General features: G+C 36.5%; 2 protein-coding genes across 3 annotated transcripts; one reads left to right on the top strand and one right to left on the bottom strand.

The window, feature by feature from the left end:
- Nucleotides 1-3,929: 3,929 nt before the first annotated feature.
- On the bottom strand, nt 3,930-5,443 carry LOC137723109 (uncharacterized). 2 transcript variants are annotated; one of them, XM_068462271.1, is made up of 3 exons: nt 4,626-5,443; nt 4,417-4,488; nt 3,930-4,332 (listed from the first exon to the last, which is right to left on the bottom strand). In XM_068462271.1, exons 1-3 carry the CDS (start codon nt 5,244-5,246, stop codon nt 4,327-4,329), a joined length of 699 nt encoding a protein of 232 aa, XP_068318372.1. In that variant the 5' UTR covers nt 5,247-5,443; the 3' UTR covers nt 3,930-4,326. The 2 variants fall into 2 exon arrangements, with proteins under 2 accessions (XP_068318372.1, XP_068318373.1); XM_068462272.1 differs by having other exon boundaries at nt 4,422-4,488.
- A 4,628-nt stretch (nt 5,444-10,071) lies between these two features.
- Nucleotides 10,072-16,965, top strand: LOC137723512 (E3 ubiquitin-protein ligase HOS1-like). The gene is made up of 10 exons (XM_068462711.1): nt 10,072-10,313; nt 10,939-11,329; nt 11,687-11,821; nt 11,935-12,110; nt 12,590-12,994; nt 13,112-13,270; nt 13,834-14,334; nt 14,916-15,053; nt 15,423-16,147; nt 16,283-16,965. Exons 1-10 carry the CDS (start codon nt 10,200-10,202, stop codon nt 16,455-16,457), a joined length of 2,919 nt encoding a protein of 972 aa, XP_068318812.1. The 5' UTR covers nt 10,072-10,199; the 3' UTR covers nt 16,458-16,965.
- The last annotated feature ends 1,753 nt before the right edge of the window (nt 16,966-18,718 follow it).

The raw sequence follows: 18,718 nt of genomic DNA, 5'->3' as shown, positions 1-18,718 counted from the left end.
CAAAATAAAGAAAACACCAAGTTTCGAGTGAAACGCTAGTTCCACATTAGTCAAATTAACGATAATTTATCCAGAAGAATTTTACTTATCCATTACATGTAAAATATAACAAAGGTTTTGTATTTGGGCATCATCCACACAAGTGTGGAGTCCTAACTTGAACTCTTCCATGCCGAAGAAAGAGTTAGGTTACGTTTGGTTGAGATTTTAGGAGAAGTTTTTAACTTATGGCCAAAATTTTAGGCCGGTATCGAGCTGGAGCAACCTGAAATTTTTGACCTCTTAGTTCAATATTGACTAAGCCAGGCCCAAAGCAGAGCTGCGGTATTAGGTGAGGTCACTTAACTAGGTCGTGCTTAAATATTAGAATTAGGGTTATGAGTAATGTTTCAATTGGTTAACTATTTTGCCTAATTATATTGATGTGTTGCTCTTCTTCTTCTTCTTCTTCTTAATTTATGAAGTTACTTGTTCTTTTTTAAAAACCCAAAGAGTCTTTCATTGGAACTTTTCAATATCATTTTTGATTGAGTGCAAGACAAGTCATGGAATTATTTCAAATGCATTTTTTTTATAAGTGATACTTGAGGAAAAAAAATTGAGCACATAAACCTTTTATGTATAGTGAAATTTTTTAACGAACTAGGCTACAAATTTATTAAGTTACGAAGGCACTTGATATATCGAAACCACACTTGAAAATATAATAAGAGTTAATCCTATTATTTTGGTGGGGCCTAGTAGGAATATCTTTTCTTCGCGAGTAAGTTTTAACTTGGATAAAATATGGAAGTTCTCTTCCACTTCTTTTTTAGTACATCAATATTTTTACACTAGGGGAATGGGGAGTTCAGCTAAGCCACATTATGGGTAACCTAATTTGGTATCGAATTCGTCATCCACGAGATTGAACCTAAGACCTCTCGCTTCCAAGTAAAGAGGAATATCACCAGACCGTAGTACTGAGTGGCAATTCTCTTCCACTTCTTATTTCAAAATACCTTCAATATAATGGATAGTCCTGTCTAAATAGTCATGTCTATTAAACAATGCCTTAATTAGTTGTTTCTTCATGAATCAAAATACCACTACCACTTAATGGGCTGGTTGGGATAGGTTGTAACCAATTAAAATGGATTTGAGTCCAGTCCGTTATTTGTTGTGTCAAAATATGAAATGGACATGATTGGACATGATGAGTTATGAATCCACAATAAAGGTTTTGCCGTGGACCTTCTACCTCCACGCGGCATTGCGCACTATTTTCCTATGCTCTTTCTTTCATGGTTGGATTTTATTCAATCTGAAAAGCAAGCGTATTTTCCTCCATACATTGCCTTGGGAATGTTGGAAATGGAGGTACAATCTCTCAAGATTTCAAAGTCGGATTAGCGCTCCACGCGAATCATTCCAATATCGTCTCAACTTAACTACCTCAATAGCTTGGCAATGTTGGCTTCTATTACAAAAGATAATAGTGTTATTAGTAATGGAACCATTTATTTATAAGTAGCACTATATTATGTCAAGTTGCCGAGGTGGTATTGCATTCTACAACTCAATCGTGTGTTTAATCCTAGTTTTGAGCTTCCTAATATCAATTTCAAGATTGGCTACAATACTTTACATATATTTACTACAGTTACAATCTACCTGTCAAATATAACACAAGTTAAATATATGTATTAATATAATTACCATCTGACTGTCAAAATAGTAATTGTATTAAATACATATAAGTATATTATTCTACAATTTGCTAGGGAATCATATGAGTCAAATAAATGTATGGGAGGTAAACCTGTTAGGGCCGTGGTCAAGTTGCATTACTTGCAATGAACTCCTGGTGACCTGTTCGGTTGTTCCTCCAATTTGAAACGTCTAAACTCTAAAGTGCCACTTTACGTTGTACCGTTAAAAGCCGCAACTTGATTTTCTTCTAACAATGGCCCAAAATTTCTCTAGGAGTAATATTACGCAACACCAAATTTGTTCACCAAATAACGTCACACTGTATCATTTATGAATATCTGGGGCATCCTTAGACCTCGTTTACTTTTAACAAGACTCGGACACATCATTTGGTAAATACAAAAAAAATTATGCCTCGACTCAGACATGTTTATCATCATGCATCCTTTTGTTCCATTCAAGTTGGGATCGTCACGTTTCAGGCACAGCCATGGATAGGCAAGCAAGCAACCTCTTCCTCTATTGGGCCATCAATAACCAAGAGAAACTCAGAAAATAGCAACCAGGAATTCAATGTTCATATTTGTCTTAAAAACGAACCGAAGAAAAGACCCAATAAAACCGAATCAGACTCTCTTTATATGCAAATCACAGTTTGACACATAAAGGAGTAGTTGAAAAGGGAAAGGAAACAAAAGATCAAGTTATCCAAGATCGTGGAGTTTCGACATCTACTATCTTCCTCGAAGAACAACTCCTGCTATTCCAGAACAGAGCTCAAGCCAACAATTCACACAATAAACAGCAAGGTGCTTAAAAGATTTGCATAATCTTGCTACCTGATTAACTTTTCGATCATACTACCTTTGAAATGAAGGCAAGCTTACCAGAGCTGGCACAGGAATACGAACACTAGTTCAGCTATTTTAACAATCGACGGGCTTCAGCCACAAAGAACAACAGCAAAGGAAAACATTTGATTCCGAAGGTTTGATGGAATTGTTATGATGTGAAACCTGTCACACACAGCAAAACAATTTGTACCAATTTCAACTTGAAGAAGCAGCTAAAGCTGACTTCCATCCTGACTGTGAAGCAGAAAATAAATGTCAAACACTTGGTAGTCACAGAAGAAGTATTAATACCACGCTGTTGCTAATCAGTAGGAATAGCATATCAAATGACAGAAAACAAGTAAATAAAACACAAGTGCCTTTACCGTTCAGAAATTGGTTTTACCAACAGTCTTTATGACAAAGGAACTTTAAGAACAAATTGAAAATAGCACAAGGAAAAATAAAAGAGAGAATACGATATTGGACTTCAAGCACCAACCAGACTGAAATTATGAAATAGCAGCAACTATAAAAGGCAATGCTTTTGTAACATGAGAATATAACAAAGGATAGAAGACAAGCTACATAAAAGAAGAATAAAGGTAACATTATTATGTCAAACAGTTGAACCCAAAGCCTATTTAAACACCGCTTTTATGTGCAACCGATCAAATTCCCCTAAATTCCTTTTGTACTTGGAGGAGGGAAGGAATAACATGGGCGTTAACACTTTGACCATTCTGACCTATTAACAGCCGGGAAGCTAGAGAGAACAGATTATGGCTAAGAAAAGTGGCAGAAATCATGAACACCAGAGATTTACCATCAGACAGAAAATGTGAGACTGACATCTATAGGAAGTCGAGAATGATTAGCATTAACTAATTAATCTGGTTTGGATATACTAAAAAATATCCTAACCTTGAAGCAAAATAAGATATATCTTTAAATTCATTAATACCATTAAAGAAGGAATCGAATTATCAAATTACCCATACACGCACAAAATATATATTCATGCACAATAGGAACATTTATAGTATCCCACATGCCTAAATATTAAATGTGCAAACCTATATGTATAACCCATTAACATGCCTTATGCAAAACTTACCACGGGCACAAGCATCAGTATGATTAACATGGAAAAGAAAAGTTAAATGGACGAAACATGCAGATGCAGGGAAACACTACATTCAACCTCAGAAAAGGTTCGCCTTGTCGGTCAGTTGAACTGGAGCTCTTCCAGAACAAGGAAGCATGCAGTCAATAAACCCTGTATTGAAAAACAGTTTGCTAGACAATGCAAAACCTGCCCCCCAACGATGTAGGGGAGCCTGTCAAACTTTACAAATCAAACAATCAGAATCATTCAAAAAATGAACGAAAGCACAACGAATCTCCGACAAGCCTAATCGATTAATACCATTAACAAGAGAAAGGTCTGAACTTGACGCTATATCATGTACATATATAGAAACTCCATATATTTTTACATATTAGACCTACTTCCATATAAAGCAACTAGATTTACCCTGCTTCCTGCCCCTAATGAGCAATACAATAAGGCCAAAAAAAATAAAACTAGACATTAAAAAAAGGAAATTAGATATCCTCTCTCCTTTTTTCCCTCTCATGGATTTTTGTTCTGCCTTGTATAGGGTAAATTCCAATTCTTCTTCTGTAAAAGTTGAGCGCATGATACCTCAAAAATTGAGGCTTCCACTCTACAGCTGCAGCAGCAATTTCCATTTACGAAGTTTCGAGACAATCATAATCTTCCGGTCACCATACAAATCTACCTCTGCAACAAAAACCCAACCATCCATTAGCAACAAAAACCCCACAAAAACATGAATTTGCAGAAACTCAGAGAGAAAGAGATAACCTTACATGGAGAATCAGCAGACTTATAAGCATCAGCAGTAACACCAACCAGCCACAACCCAGGAAAGATACTCTGCAAATTCATGCAACCCCAAATAAATTACAAAATTTCATAAAATAAAACAAAATTCATGTTAAATTAAATTAAAAAAAAAAAAACATAGAAAAAAAAAAAAAAAAAAAAAGGAGGAAAGAGCAAAGTGGACGTACATCGAGCTGCTTCTGAACATTCTTGGGTCGCTTCTTGGGCCTTCTGGAGGGCCTCGACCCGGTCATCACGAACACGTCCTCTTCAATCTCCTCCTTCGACAAAGCGATCCAGAACTTGCTCTTCTCCTTCTTCTTCTTCTCCACACTTTGCCCCTCCGCCAAACCCCTCAACCTCATCGACTTCGGCTGCTGCTGCTGCTGCATCATCTCGCTCTGACTTCTGTTCGGCCCTTCAGGTTCCTGCCCTTCCCGGTTCGCACCAACCGCGGCGTTAGGGCCACTTGCCTTTTGAAACGACGCCGTCGCGGGAGGTCTCCTGGGCCTCAAATTCCAGGGCTTCTGAAGTAGCACCTCAGCTTCCTCCTCTTGATCGCTCTCCCTCTCCTCGCTCCTACGGCGCTTGTTTTCCGAGCACGAGATCAGCGATAATCGGCGGCGATCGGCCCTGGAGGACCCGACCCGGTTGTGGCGGTCGGATTCGGAGTCGGGCTCGGAGGCCGGTTCAGCGGAGGCGGGTCGGCGGTAGCGGTTGTGGTTGTTGGCGGTGGCGTTCTTAGTCCCCCATTTCAAGAATGTGAGCGGGAAGTTGTGCAGCGGCGGCTTCACTGGCGCTGTCGCCATTATTCCTGATCAACACGCAGAGCTAAAGCCTTCTGAGTTTCAAACCAACAAGCCGGCTATACATACACACCAAACTGTATCTATCTATCCATCAATCCTTTATCAGTTTATGCTTGTGCTTCAAGTTTTTAGAGAGAGAAAGTGAAGGAGGAGAGAGTGAGCGAGAGTAGGTTATTTGTGATGTGAGGAGAGGAGAGGTGGGGGGCTTTCCTTTTAATGGTTGTACCACTACAAATACAGTAGGGAGACGGAAAACCAAGGGGCTGTGGTCTTTCTACCCTCTACGCCTACAACTCTACGGCGTTACGGTTTTTAATTACTATTTTACCCTTGTTTTTAATTTATTTATTTATGGCATATTTGTTTATTTGCTTTTGAAACATGTACAGAGCTGCCAATTTCTCGTGAACTTTAACTTTAACCGATTATCTTTCGAACTTTTTTATTAGTTAATATTTTCTTTGAATTTTAATTTTACTTGATGACCTCTCTAAACTTTTATAAATAACCAATTTTCTTCTGTTGCTAGATTTTAAATTTTTTTATCTAATTTCCCATCAATTTTGATCACTCGAATAACACATAATAAATTTTGAGGGTAAAAAAGAATGAAAATTAGATGGATGAAAATTTTAAAATCTAAATAGGGGATAATTGGGTATTTATAAATTTTAAAAGAATAATCAGCTAAAGTTAATTTTAGAGAAAAATTGACTAATTACAAAATTTCGTGATTGATTAAAATTAAAGTAATAAGAGAAATTGATAGCTGACAAATATTCTTTGTTTCTTTTATTTCTTTTGTTTCTGATTGTGGGCCAGGTTGGACCATTTAATATCCTGCTTCTTTTTGTTGTACGTTTTGACCTATTGGGTTGGGGTCCTTGGGGGAGGGAAGAGGATTCTCTCCTGGGCACATGATGAGGATCCTCCTGATCATAAAATTCGGATCGTTTAAAATTAATTCAACGGTTTCATGTAGAAGGTTCTTTAAAAATTATAATAATTGCAATCGTTTAATTAAATTTGAACGGTCTGGATTTCGTGGTTAGGAGAATCCTCATTCTTAGCTCAGGAGAGGTTCCTCTTCCCTTGAGGAGGTGGGTTTCGCAGTCAGTGTACAACATCTTTAAGCGTAAAAAGGTCGACGGTTAATCGGACGGTGGATATGATCATATGAGAATATAATTGAGGGTGATGATGGGTCACTATCTGTCTGCGAGTTATATATTTTGCTCCAGTTCATGTTGGGTTTTCGTTGTAACGCGACTAAAACCGATATTTAGTGTCTTATTGGGAATATGATTCTCTTTTTCCTTTTTTTCCCATCTCTTTTCTTCTCTCCTATTTGAACGATCACGGTTAAACCATGTCAACATTTTATATTAATTTTATATAGAAATACAAAGGCAAAATAGAGAATGTGAGAGGAGGGGAGGAAAGTGGATGAAAAGAGGGGATGAGACAATCCTAATCCGTCTTATTGAGCTCTATTTAAAAAGTCAACTTTGAATGATTTTAAAATGATTGAAAACTTACTTGATCAAGTGTATATTTTGGAAAAAGCACCGGTTATCATTTAGTTTATTAATATGTAATGGTATTTTTAGCATTCATGTCTCTGTGTTTTCTTGTAAGATGGAGATTTAGGTTCCTGCCTATTATAATTAAGTCTTTATAAATAGAATGTTTGTAACTCGGTTGGGATAATTTTTGTGGCAAGATTTAGCTTATTTGAGTTATGTAGCTTTGACAATTTTTGTAGTTTTTGTTGCTTTTAGATAATAAAAGAGTACTCCTAGTTTGGTAGCTTATTTGAGTTATGTAGCTTTATTTGACTTTCACACTGTTGAAATCAACCTTGCCACGAACTCAATGTCTTTGTGGTGGTTCAACATCGGAAAAGGAGAGTGTCATTGTGTGTTGTTATGGTGTTGCTGCGTTTTTGAATGGTTTCTGATTAATGAAGGTCAGTTTCGACTTTCATAGCAAAATTGTTCAAAAAGGTAATTTTGTAAAAGTGTGATCAATAGTACAACCAATCGTCAAAACATGTTTAAAGTGGCGAATTTCCCGAAATAAAACTAGGCCCTTTTAGCCCAAGAATTTAGCCTAATCAATTGAATTATGAGGCAAAGTGGCCCTAACCCAAGCCTTACACAACGTGAGACTGGCTTAAAATTATGCAAAAAAAGAAACAAACATGAGCAGAAGAGCTCCTTGCAAGCCAATTGAAAGACGACACATATATAAGTTGTCAAATTTTTCTCCATCAAAGGAAGAAAGATAAATGATGGTAAAATTGAAAGAGGTCAAATAACAAAAAGAATCTCACCTACTAATGTAGTTATGTTGTCAACATGCGACACGGGTCTTTGATAAAAGCAGCTAGGTATCATAAAAGTGGTACTAATCTCCGGGATGAGGTGAGATTCTTTAGTCCCAAGCATTCTAAGAAGTTCAAAGATCCACCAAACAAAGACAAATACGACCTTTCGTCAATTCAATCGACCCCTCGTGAATGGCACATTGTTTTGAATCGATACAAAGATAAACCTTCCGCCAAACCAATCAGTACCAAGGTCATCTGCAAGGCCAAAGGAAAGAAATGGCCCGAAAATAATTGACTTACGCAATGGAGATGACTGTAATCAAAAGGCAGAGTTAAGGAAGAAAAAAAATATGAGAAGTATGCCAAAATGGTGGAGTTTCTACAAATACAACTGTACGTGAAAGAATGAAGAAATGAGAATAGAAAGAGATGATAGGATTATGGAGGGGACTAGCCAAATGACACGAACAAGAATAAAATTTGGTTGAAGAGGTAACCAACGATCACTGATGGGCAAGGGAGTAGGGGTGGTGAAATGATGATACCTATCATCTCGAACACCAAACAATGGACTAGATTCAAAGCCTAGCCTAACCAATCCCTGCCAATCCACTGTTATCCTTAAGGCCCAATCCCTCCAGCCTATTAAAAGGATTTTAAGAATGCGTTTGTTGCATCGGATTAAATTAATTTCAAGTTAAATTGGCTTATAATAGACTAATGTAGACTAACTTAGTAAAACATTTAGTGTAGTATTGGATTAAAAAAAGAATAATTAACAACTGCAATATTATATTATTTAATACACATCTAATAATATTTTATTAAAAAAAGAATAATTAACAACTACATTCAACCTCACTCTGGAGAATTCTTTCATTTTCTTCCTCTTTGGATCTGGCTCCCATTATCTCCTCCCATCTTTTTCCTGCAAAACGACATCCTTCAAAACCATTTTTCCTGCAAAATTGTCCCCAAAACTACTCTCTCTCTCCTCCCTCTCCGTCTCTCCATCTCCCTTCAGCCAGAGCTATTCTCTCCCCTTCTCTATCCATTTCTCTTTAGAATTTTATGAGAAAAAGGGAAAACTTTTTGGGAACTTTTGGGAATAGGACAAATTTTTCTATTGGGATTGTTGCTGTTATCGATTTGCATTTTTTTTTCGAATTTCGGTGTTGAGGTTTAGGCTGTGGGTGGCGTTGGGTTTCAGATATGGGCATGGGGTTGACAAACGGAGTTACCCAGAAGCATGCTTACAGACTTGCAGCATGTAGACGTCGTAGACGTCGTACATAGGTTTGGAGACAAGATTAGCAATCTCATGGTTGTTTAGGGGTTTTGCTAAGACCAGCTAGCCTTTGCTTTAGTCGAGGCGAGTAAGAGGCTGAGAGCTAGTCTCATTAGGGTTTAGGAACTTTAATTCCTACGGGGAACAAACACGAGATTGGTTAACCCTTAGTCATGTCCAATCCATTGAACTTTAGTAAGGGCAAACAAACGCTTCGTAAAAATGCTTTTAAATCATATGAGTAAGAGTAATCAAATACAAATGTTTAAGCATTTGAGATCTAAACCTCTTGCACACACGACCTTGGTTTTGAAAAGAAAGGAAAAGTATATAAACTTGAACATAGTCAATTGACCAAAGCATATATGTTCTGCTTGGAACATCTCCAAAGAAGAAAATGTCTACATAATCTATAACAGTAAAAAAAAGACAGCTACGAATTGTTTCCAACTGAAATGTCAAATCCTATGTGGCATGCATGGAATGGCAGCAAAGGCGGTTGCTATCAGATATTTTTTAATTAATTATTAAATGTCTTTTATTAAATTTTAATAGTTTAGTCATTTATTATAATAAATGTTATTGGTGAACGGTGCAATCTGTTTGTATGCTGCGTTAATTTTTTATGTTTTTTTAAGTACACAATTCCTTTCAATTTAATCAACTCATGCCTCTTTCTGTTTGTATACTGCCTCTTCCAATTTAATCAACGATATTCCTTTCGATTTAACATACGGTGCTTTCAAAACTTCATACAGTGAACTATTTTGTTGGGTTATTTGCCGCAATGAATTATTAAGAATTTTTATCATGAATTATAATGTAAAAATTTTGCTGGGTTTCAATGCAATTAATATGATTTTTTTTTATCATGAATTATTTATATATGTAAGATTTAAAATATAAAACAGAAATTAGGAAAAGAAAATAATGTAATAAAATAATAATTTAATTTGACATATCGGGTGGAGATGGAGAGTGAAACATTAAAATAAGTCAAAATACCATATAAACTGTCAAATTTAAATTTTATATTCAAAATTTAACATCTCTTTTGAAGATAATCTTATGCGGGGGAATCTGGTGATTGAGGTTGGGGGTTGGGTCCAACTAGCATTGAGTTGGGCTAGGATTTGTGGGCCTACTTTGGGTTAATTTTTCTCTTGTTCCCAATTTTTTTATCCTTTTCCCAAAAAACCGTCGCTCTCTCCCCTTCTCTTACTCTCTCTCGCCCACCTCTGAAGCTTCCCTAAAACCCACCAGCTTCAACCTCACTTCAGCAATTCATCTCTCCAGCGTTTCGTGGGGAATCACCTCTCGCACTCTCGGAGAAATGGATAGGAGATTAAATGGACCAACTGGACCTTCGAGCTCCGTCAATGGCGGCCCAGCCACAAGATCGGGTTCTCATGCTCCGCAAGCTAACTACAATAGTCGAGCTGTTCAGGTTCATCTCTATTTATTTTCCTTTTCCGTCCTTTAAAATAAATACTGCCTAAAACCCTAGCTGTCTCTATAGCCACGGTTTGGTTCCCGTTGTCTGCGTTTTTGTTCAAAATCCGTCCGTAGAGGTATTTGTATAGGGCTATTACGGTGACGTTTTGGTGGGTTTTGGAGAATTTTATTTGTGAATTGTACAGGGAGTTTGGGTAGGCAGATTTTGGGAATTATTGTTTATATTGTTTTACTACTGAGTGCAATGGGAAAGTTGTTTTGAAAGGTACACCCTGATGCATGTAGTTGAATCATATGAACTTGTGCATTCAAAGTTAGGATATAGGGTTTTAGAAATGTTAAAAGAGAGTGTGTGGAGAAGTGTATTAAGGCGTGGTGTACCGGAAATGTTCGGTTTTAGGCTAGCAACTTAGCACAAAATTGGGAGGTGAAGTAAAGGTGTTATGTTTAAAGCACTTATTTACTTCAATTTCAGACAAATATTTGGTTTATTAGGTTTGGTTATTCTTAATATTCACCTTATCGAACGATCTGTAATATCTGGAGTTATATGTAGTACTTTGTAGTTAAAGAAGATCAGAGGTCATTTGTATTTTGCTTTATAATTTTAATTTCAGGAAGCATTGGAACAGTTGGCATCCATTGATCTAATTGACTTATGCAATGAATCTAAAGTTGAGTGCTGTCGGGCAACACGAGACTTGAGGAGTTGTGGACGACAAGTAAAGGATGTGCTCATCTCATGTGGACATGCTTCATTATGTGCAGAGTGTAGCCAGCGCTGTGATGTGTGTCCCATTTGTAGAATTCAAATACCAAAGAATGGCGCAAAATTATGCCGACGCCTTTATGATCAGTGTCTAGAAGCTCATCTTATACCCAAAAGATGTGATAAGAGATTTCAAGAGAAAGAAGATGGGGAGGAGCAAATATCTGCTGATGTCCAACGCCTTTATTCTTTATTTGATGTTGCCCTGGAGAATAACTTAGTTTCTTTGATATGCCACTGTATCCTTTAATGATCTTTTGATTCTTTACCTTTTCGTTTTTTTTTTTGTATTATTTGTTCACGTGATAGAGAGTTCAGTTTTAGAAAATGACCACAACTTTTAATATCTTCCAATTATATGGAAAGGGGAGTACGTAAAAAAAGATAAACATTCTTGTTCCTCGGGGTAAAAACTCATTATTCTAGGGAGTAATTTGAATCAACTGCTAAACAGATAACTAGGATTAATGTCCTCTTGATAGTGCTATTCATGCGTTATAGGACCTTTTGTCTTTCTTGAAACTTAACTGCAACTTCTGTTAATTGTTCATATTTATGTTGATCATTTCATGTTTTCTGTGACATAGAATAAACAGATGTTACAGATGTTTGTTTGGATGAAAGTGCAGTATCCAGTGATCCCGTTATTGCTTTTTTGTTGGATGAAGTGGTTGTGAAGGATTGGTGCAAGCGCACATTCCAGAACATCATCACAGAACTTCAAGGCATTTGTATCCTTTTTTCTTTATCAGATATTTTCAAATATAAATCCCGTAGTTATTTTCTGTTCATTTGTACTTTGCATTATTTGAATAATTTTTATTTCCTAATCTACCATCCTAAGATAATCTTGAAGCGGAACCGATGAAGTCTATGTTGAGTTTACTTCTTAAGTTCTCAGTACAGTTGGCTGGCATATCCAGTGTGATTGAAGTTTTGGATTCATCTTTGAAAGGGTCTTTTTCAGCTCAGCTTCATGACTTTCACCAGCTTCAAGAGAGCATATTAAAGACAAAGCAGGTTGTTGCTATGATGGTTTAATTTTTGGTTTATCATGATAGTGTTGCCTGATTTTTATTTGTGAATATTTTCTGTGACTGATAACATATTATACATGCTTTAGTTCTCTAAAGAACTAATAGTTTGTATTCTCTACTTATTTAAACTCTCAAAGAACTAATAATTTATTTACCTACTATTTTAAGGCCTGAAATTCTGAAGCTTTGGAAACACAAGAAGTGACATTCTTTTGGACTTTATTTCATGGAACATTAACTGTTTCCTTTGTACATCTTTTCACTCGTGCCTAAAACTTTCTTGCAGCAAAATCACTACCTGTAATATATCACTACTACCTTATCAGTTTAGTCAAGTTTTACATGTTTCTTCTGAACTGTTCTCAATTATGGATTTCCAAAGAGACTGGGTTTCCAATAAATTTTTTTATGTGTCTGCAAACAATTTCTAATTGTTCTTTGAAATTTGGTTTTTGATTTTAGCATATGGAGGTTATGATATGGTGTATAAGACATGAGTTCCTTGAGAAAGTGAGGCCTCGTTATACTGATTTCTCATCGTGGCATTCTCTTGTCCGTGAAAGGAAATCTGCTGCAATTAAGCGTTCTTGGCCTGATTCTGTAAATAACTCTGAAGAGTCCAGTGGACAGGAAGGTACCCTATTTATTGAAGATGCCCTGGTAAATCTGGAGGTTGGGCAGGGAAATACAGAGAAATTGGTGGAGGGATTAAAACTAGGATCTTTGCAGAAGGATGGAGTTTCATCAGTTCTCAGGTCTAAGATAGGAGGGGTTGCAGGATGCTATCCATTTGAAAATGTTCGAGCTGCTGTTGATATACTTTTTCTATGTGGTAGTTCAGATTTGGTGGTTGCGAAGCAAGCTATTGTATCCTTTGTTTTTCTTTAAATTTTGGATATTTCTTAATTCTGCATATCCTGCACTGGGCATAAATTCTGCCTCCCCTACCTCCAGGGATACCTGTATTTCCTTTATTTATAACAGTTTCTATATTACCTATTTGATCGGCATTGGACAATGACTGATGAGCAATGGAGACACCTTCTAGACGATTTTGGAGCTACTTTTGGCATACCCAGGCAATTACTACTGGAATCCTTAATCTTTTATCTTTTGGATGATCACACAGATAAAGCTCTGCAGGCAAGTTCATTTTAATTTTTTCAGATGGTTAATGCTTTTGAATGCCTATTTTTCTTTTATTTAGTGCTGTTAGTTTCATGTTTAACCAATTGTGTCAAGGTTCTTAATGCTATTTGTATTTATATTTTAGGCATGGTTCACATGTCTATGGTAAGACTGGCTTCTAAAAAAAGGGCTCTCGCCAGTCCTTGCTACTCTAGAAGGCCAGGTTCCAACCTGAGAATCTCAATAAGCTTTGTGTCGAATCGACTTGTTTAAAAATAAAATAAAAAGACAGATATATTTGACTATAGCTGTTGTTGTGCTGCTTGTTCAAGTTCCAAGTAAACCACTTTTTTATTTTGTCGTTAGGATAATTAGATGAATTGGTTCATGGTATGATGTTTATGATCCAAGAATATATGAAAACTTTGAAATAGTAGTAGATTATATGTGAAACTAGTTGCATCTTGACTGGGGAAAAACCACGAAATATTTAGTTTTGCATTTTGTTATATTGGTATTTGATTATTTAGTCTCGAAATATCATTTTAAATAATTATTCTTCATAATAAATTTCTCAGGAAGCTTGTCACCTTCTTCCGGAGATCTCTGGTCCAGCAACTCATCCTAAGATTGCACAAGTACTATTAGAAAGGGGTAATCCTGATACCGCTCTTTTGGTTTTACGGTGGTCCGGGCGTGATGGTACATCAAAGTCGTCAATATCACTTGTTGAGGCTGTTACTGCAGTTCGGGTGAGGGTAGAGTGTGGACTTTTCACCGAAGCATTTATACATCAAAGAATGCTGTGTACCAAAGTCAAGGAGAAGACGTTGAAGCTTGGAGAATTGGGGGATGCAACTGATGATTCAAAAAGCAAATATAGGAGTTGGGAAGACTGGGTGGAGATATTGGTCACTGAAATTTGTGTCCTCTGTATACGACGGAGCATGCTAGACCGAGTGATAGAGTTGCCTTGGAACTCTGATGAAGAGAAACATCTCCACAAGTGCCTGTTAGACTATACCATTGATTATCCTTCCTCAACTATTGGAAGCCTTCTTGTCGTATTCTACATTCAGGTAATTATTGTCTATGTTTATTGTTGACTTCGGTTCAAATTGAAGTAGTTGTGGTAAGCATCTTGCTATTGCTATGTTCATGTGCATCTTGAGGGAAATCATCATGAATTTGTTGGTAGTTCTGTAGCTCATAATGCATCCAAAGCTTGAGATTAGTAGCTTATTTCCTCTGGGGGGCCTGTGATGACGTGAGAGTTGAAGATGACCTGCGAATGAAGGGATCACAGGCCTTTTTTATTAGCTATGTGGCATTTTAGCAGGAGTCTCACTTACTATTTTCGAAAGTATTCATCTGGTTTTTTTATAGGGAATTGATAAACACACACCCTTTTCTTCTCTAACACACCCCTGATTGATCATGTTCATTGTTTTTGTATGATTTATTCAACTCGATTGCCTGAAATAAAGAGGGGTGTGTGAAAAGGGCATGTGAAAATCAGCACCCTTCTTATATTATTAGTTTGTAGATTATTTTATTTACTTATTTATCCAAGCTATATGTCAGTACTTAATTCTGTTGAAAAAGCAAGCTTTGTGATCAGATGTGCTGACATAAGTTGCCCATTTTCCCCCCTTCTAAGCGGTACCGGTACTCTGAAGCTTACCAAGTTGATCAAATACTTAAAAACCTGGAGGAGGAGTTCATTTCAAAGAAGTCTGTCAGTGAAGAAGTTTTATCTCGAATGAGATCTATGAGCGGATGGAGAGCTGGATTAATCGTAAGTGGTTTAAGTGTTAAGACTGTATGAGGACATTTTGGTCTCTGAGTATACCCTAATTGGTGGAGTATATGGTCATCAGTTTTGTGAATTCCTTTGCGTATATTCTTATTTTGATACTTAGCGGTATCTTGTAATGCAATGTATGATCGAGCTAAACAAAAGTAGTTTATTTGAGCTAATGTTGCTATATGACAATCAGAAGCCTACTAGTCTTTTTGTGGTTAAACATTTCTGCATTTGTGTTGATACTGATTGTCTTTCTAGGGAAAACGTGTTTCCATTGCTTGAAGCATGGTGGAGTTCTATTTGTGGGTGCATGGTGCTCTCCTTGTTTTTCTTTTGTAATGCTTTGCTTTTGATGGACAGGATAAATGCATGGAGTTGCTGCCAGAAGTCCAACGACAAGAAATAAAGTCGGGAAAGTTTCCTGAGGTAGCTGTTACCACCTCTAGTGAAGTTGAAATGGCAGCAGCATCACTTCCTGAAGTGCAAAAGTCACAATCAATTAGTATGCTGATTCCTTCATCCATTGATTCTTCTCTTGGTTTATGGTCGGATTGTGTGAATCCTTCCTGGAAACCGTCAATATCTGAAACACCAAAAAAAAGAGTTGGGTTGGTTGACAGTTATCGCTCTGAACTTGGTAACAATGGTTCAATTCTTCATGAGAAGTTGCTTAGCAATTCTGAAACACAATGGAAGCCTGATGATAGCATAAACAAGGCTTTCAACTTTGAAGATGCATCAACTCCTGGAATTCATTGGGCTACTCCCCCCTCATCCGTCAAGGACAGGAAAAAGAGTTCATCAAGAGTACTTTCAAATAGCCGTCTCCAAGACAATCAATATGCTAGAATGTCACCAGAAACGGAACGGAACAAGAGGTTCAACGCATTCCAAAATTCAAGTCCTTTGAACTTTTACAGCGCTGATTCTAATCCAGTAACTACACCCAGCAGCAACCGTGGCCTGTTTAAAGATTCCGCAACAGACCTGCGTCGGAGTGTGAACAGTAAGGGGTTCCAACGAGATAGGGACAATAGAACTTGGAATATGGCTTCCAAGGATGACCCAATGGACATTTCGTTGAGGTGAGAATTCAACAATTTTTGCACCTCTTGCCCCATTAAAGTTGCTTTTCTTGCTTTGTTGCCTGTGTGGTTAACCACCGTTGGAGAAGGTTTTGTTAATCTCCATTTAATACAAATTATTTTTCTAATCTTCAGCTATGGAGAAAAGAGTCATGTGATTGAGGACGGAAACTTAAACAGTGGACCGAGATGGAGGTCTGACGAAGCTAGTGACGAGGAAGAGGAGCAGAGTCCACAGAAAGCCATTGGGATCACTCATCGTGCTTCTACTGCGAGGGCATTACGAAGAACAAGATTTTCCAAGCGATGAAGATATTCCACATGCACTTTTTCTTTTAACTTAAAATGAACTCTTGTCCAGCCATGGTCCTTCCTCAGTATGGTCTGGGTAGGAGGTAACCTTGAAGGGATATAGAGGCAAGAGCGGCTTTCTTGTACGTGCCGGTTGAGTTGAAGGGGTTCCCTTCGGAGGGCAAGTAACTATAGTGTAGACAAAACTGTTTTATAGCTGTGCCGTGCGGCTGAGATGCATTTAATGGGATTGTCTAATTCGAGGGGTCATTTCCTCTTCCTTCCTGCAATTGTGTGCATCTAAGTTGATCAGAGATGAAGTTGTGGTTTTTTAGCGGCTACGAATTGTGCAGGAGTGGGGAGATTTTTGAATCCTTGTTGAAGTAGTTTGATTGCTGAGAGATTGAGGCAAAAAAGGCCTTGTAGTTTCAACATTTTGGAGCTCTAGTTTAACATTAAATACTTTTGTTTTATCAGAATGATAAATGCTCACTTGACAGAAGAAATAATGTTTAGTTTGTCCTTGATGTGTATTATCTCTTGTTTAATAGAGGCTAATACCAATGCATCAGCAGATGAGCATTCGGTATGGTTTAAATAGACGGTCTCCTTAGCATTACTGTTTACGAAAAAATGACAATAAGAATGAAATATGAGAACTTAACAAAGAAATGAACTCAATGGGTTGGTTTAAGAGAGAGCTAGCAAAGAGTTGAAACCTTGAACTCAAATTCGAACTCACTAGTCACATAGACGTATTTCTGGAGTCACTGACCTTGCTTTTGTGTACTTTTTAATTCGTAGGTAAAAGTGCGTCTGTCACCACATACATGTGGTATTGGAGTTGTATGAGGAGAGAAATTATTCCGCCAACAACATGTGATGGATAGATCTTTGCATTCAATTTGAATTTCCTTAGCGTAATTAGAGTAATTTAGAATGCGTCATATTACTCACTAGTGTACTTTATATATTCACTTTCTAATTTGTCCAAATAAAAAAAAATGACACCAAAAACCCCAAAAAAATTAAATAATATATCATTTGAACAAAATAAAAAGATGAGTGCTCAGTGACCAACCAAGTATAATCAATTTAGAACATGAGTAGAAATATTGCCCGCGCGTTGCTGCGGAATTAGAAATCGTATGAAAAAATGTTTCAAAGCTTATAATAAATTGTTACAAAATGTTAATGTTATCAACACTGAAAGACATTTGAACTTATTGAAAGAATTTTTACATGAACATAAATTGGATGAATGAAGCTCTTGAAATTCTTTGAACCACTCTGAATAGCATTACCTGTGAATTATTGATTGTGTAACAAAAATTAGTAAAAGAGTATAATAGATGAAACTTTCATATGTATAATTCAAACTTCTAAACATTTATCTGTACTTTACAAATGGTTAGAAACTGCCAAGATAACAATTGGTATCACATAATTGGTACGCTATTAAACATAATGAATTCCATGAAGCAAAACAATGATATGCAATTTTAACTTACGATGCTAAAGAAGCTCTATATGAGTAGCTGGGTCTTCTTTGTTTTATCGATCAAAGGCATTGCAATTGTAGATCATGAAAATTATAAAAATCCATCCAGTCAAGAGACAAAATTCAATAGTTACGGGTGAAGTGAAAATGGAACCACAAATGTAAGATATACTTGACAAATTTGCAAATTCATAACAATTTCAATTGAATTTCCAACTTGATTTTCTCGCTTAAAAATCTTAATCTACAAAACCAAATTAGTTTTATCAAACAACATTCAAAAATAAAATCCAGTAAAGGAAAAGATCAATTGAATAACCTGAATAAGTGGAAACATTCATACCTCAATTTAATTTCCACCTCAATTTTGTTGCTTAAAAATTATGGTCTGCAAAACCAAATCAGTTGTATCAGCAATAAAGCATCAATTTATGAAAGCAAAGACATCACATAAAAAGAACATTAAAACTGGAAACCAAGTCGTGATACTTCACCATTTGACATAGAAATTTTATCTTGCCAAACATAATTTTGTCACAATTTGTCATTCGTACTTTTTTTATACAAATTATTATACCATTATAAACTCAAAAAAATACACGCTGAAATCATTTTTTGTATCTATACACTAGTAATTTGAGATTCAATACGAAAAACAAATCTACAATTCAGGTTTTAAAATACATTATAAACTCAATTAATACAAACAAACAAAGAGCATCACACCAAACAATTTCATCAACCCCAGAAATCCGATTGCCTCATCACTTCACAAAACA

This window comes from Pyrus communis, chromosome 17, assembly GCF_963583255.1.
Source record: "Pyrus communis chromosome 17, drPyrComm1.1, whole genome shotgun sequence".
In the NCBI taxonomy this organism is placed as follows: Eukaryota; Viridiplantae; Streptophyta; class Magnoliopsida; order Rosales; family Rosaceae; genus Pyrus; species Pyrus communis.
The sequence above is the reverse complement of the archived record's forward strand: the minus strand, read 5'-3'. Positions and strand labels throughout refer to the sequence as shown.

Coding starts and splice junctions, on each gene's coding strand:
- LOC137723109 (XM_068462271.1), bottom strand. CDS start 5,246: ATGGCGACAGCGCCAGTGAAGCCGCCGCTGCACAACTTCCCGCTCACA. Junction 4,489..4,625: donor ATGTTCAGAAGCAGCTCGAT/GTACGTCCACTT, acceptor ATGAATTTGCAG/AGTATCTTTCCTGGGTTGTG.
- LOC137723512 (XM_068462711.1), top strand. CDS start 10,200: ATGGATAGGAGATTAAATGGACCAACTGGACCTTCGAGCTCCGTCAAT. Junction 11,822..11,934: donor CACAGAACTTCAAGGCATTT/GTATCCTTTTTT, acceptor TACCATCCTAAG/ATAATCTTGAAGCGGAACCG. Junction 15,054..15,422: donor GATGGAGAGCTGGATTAATC/GTAAGTGGTTTA, acceptor TTTGATGGACAG/GATAAATGCATGGAGTTGCT.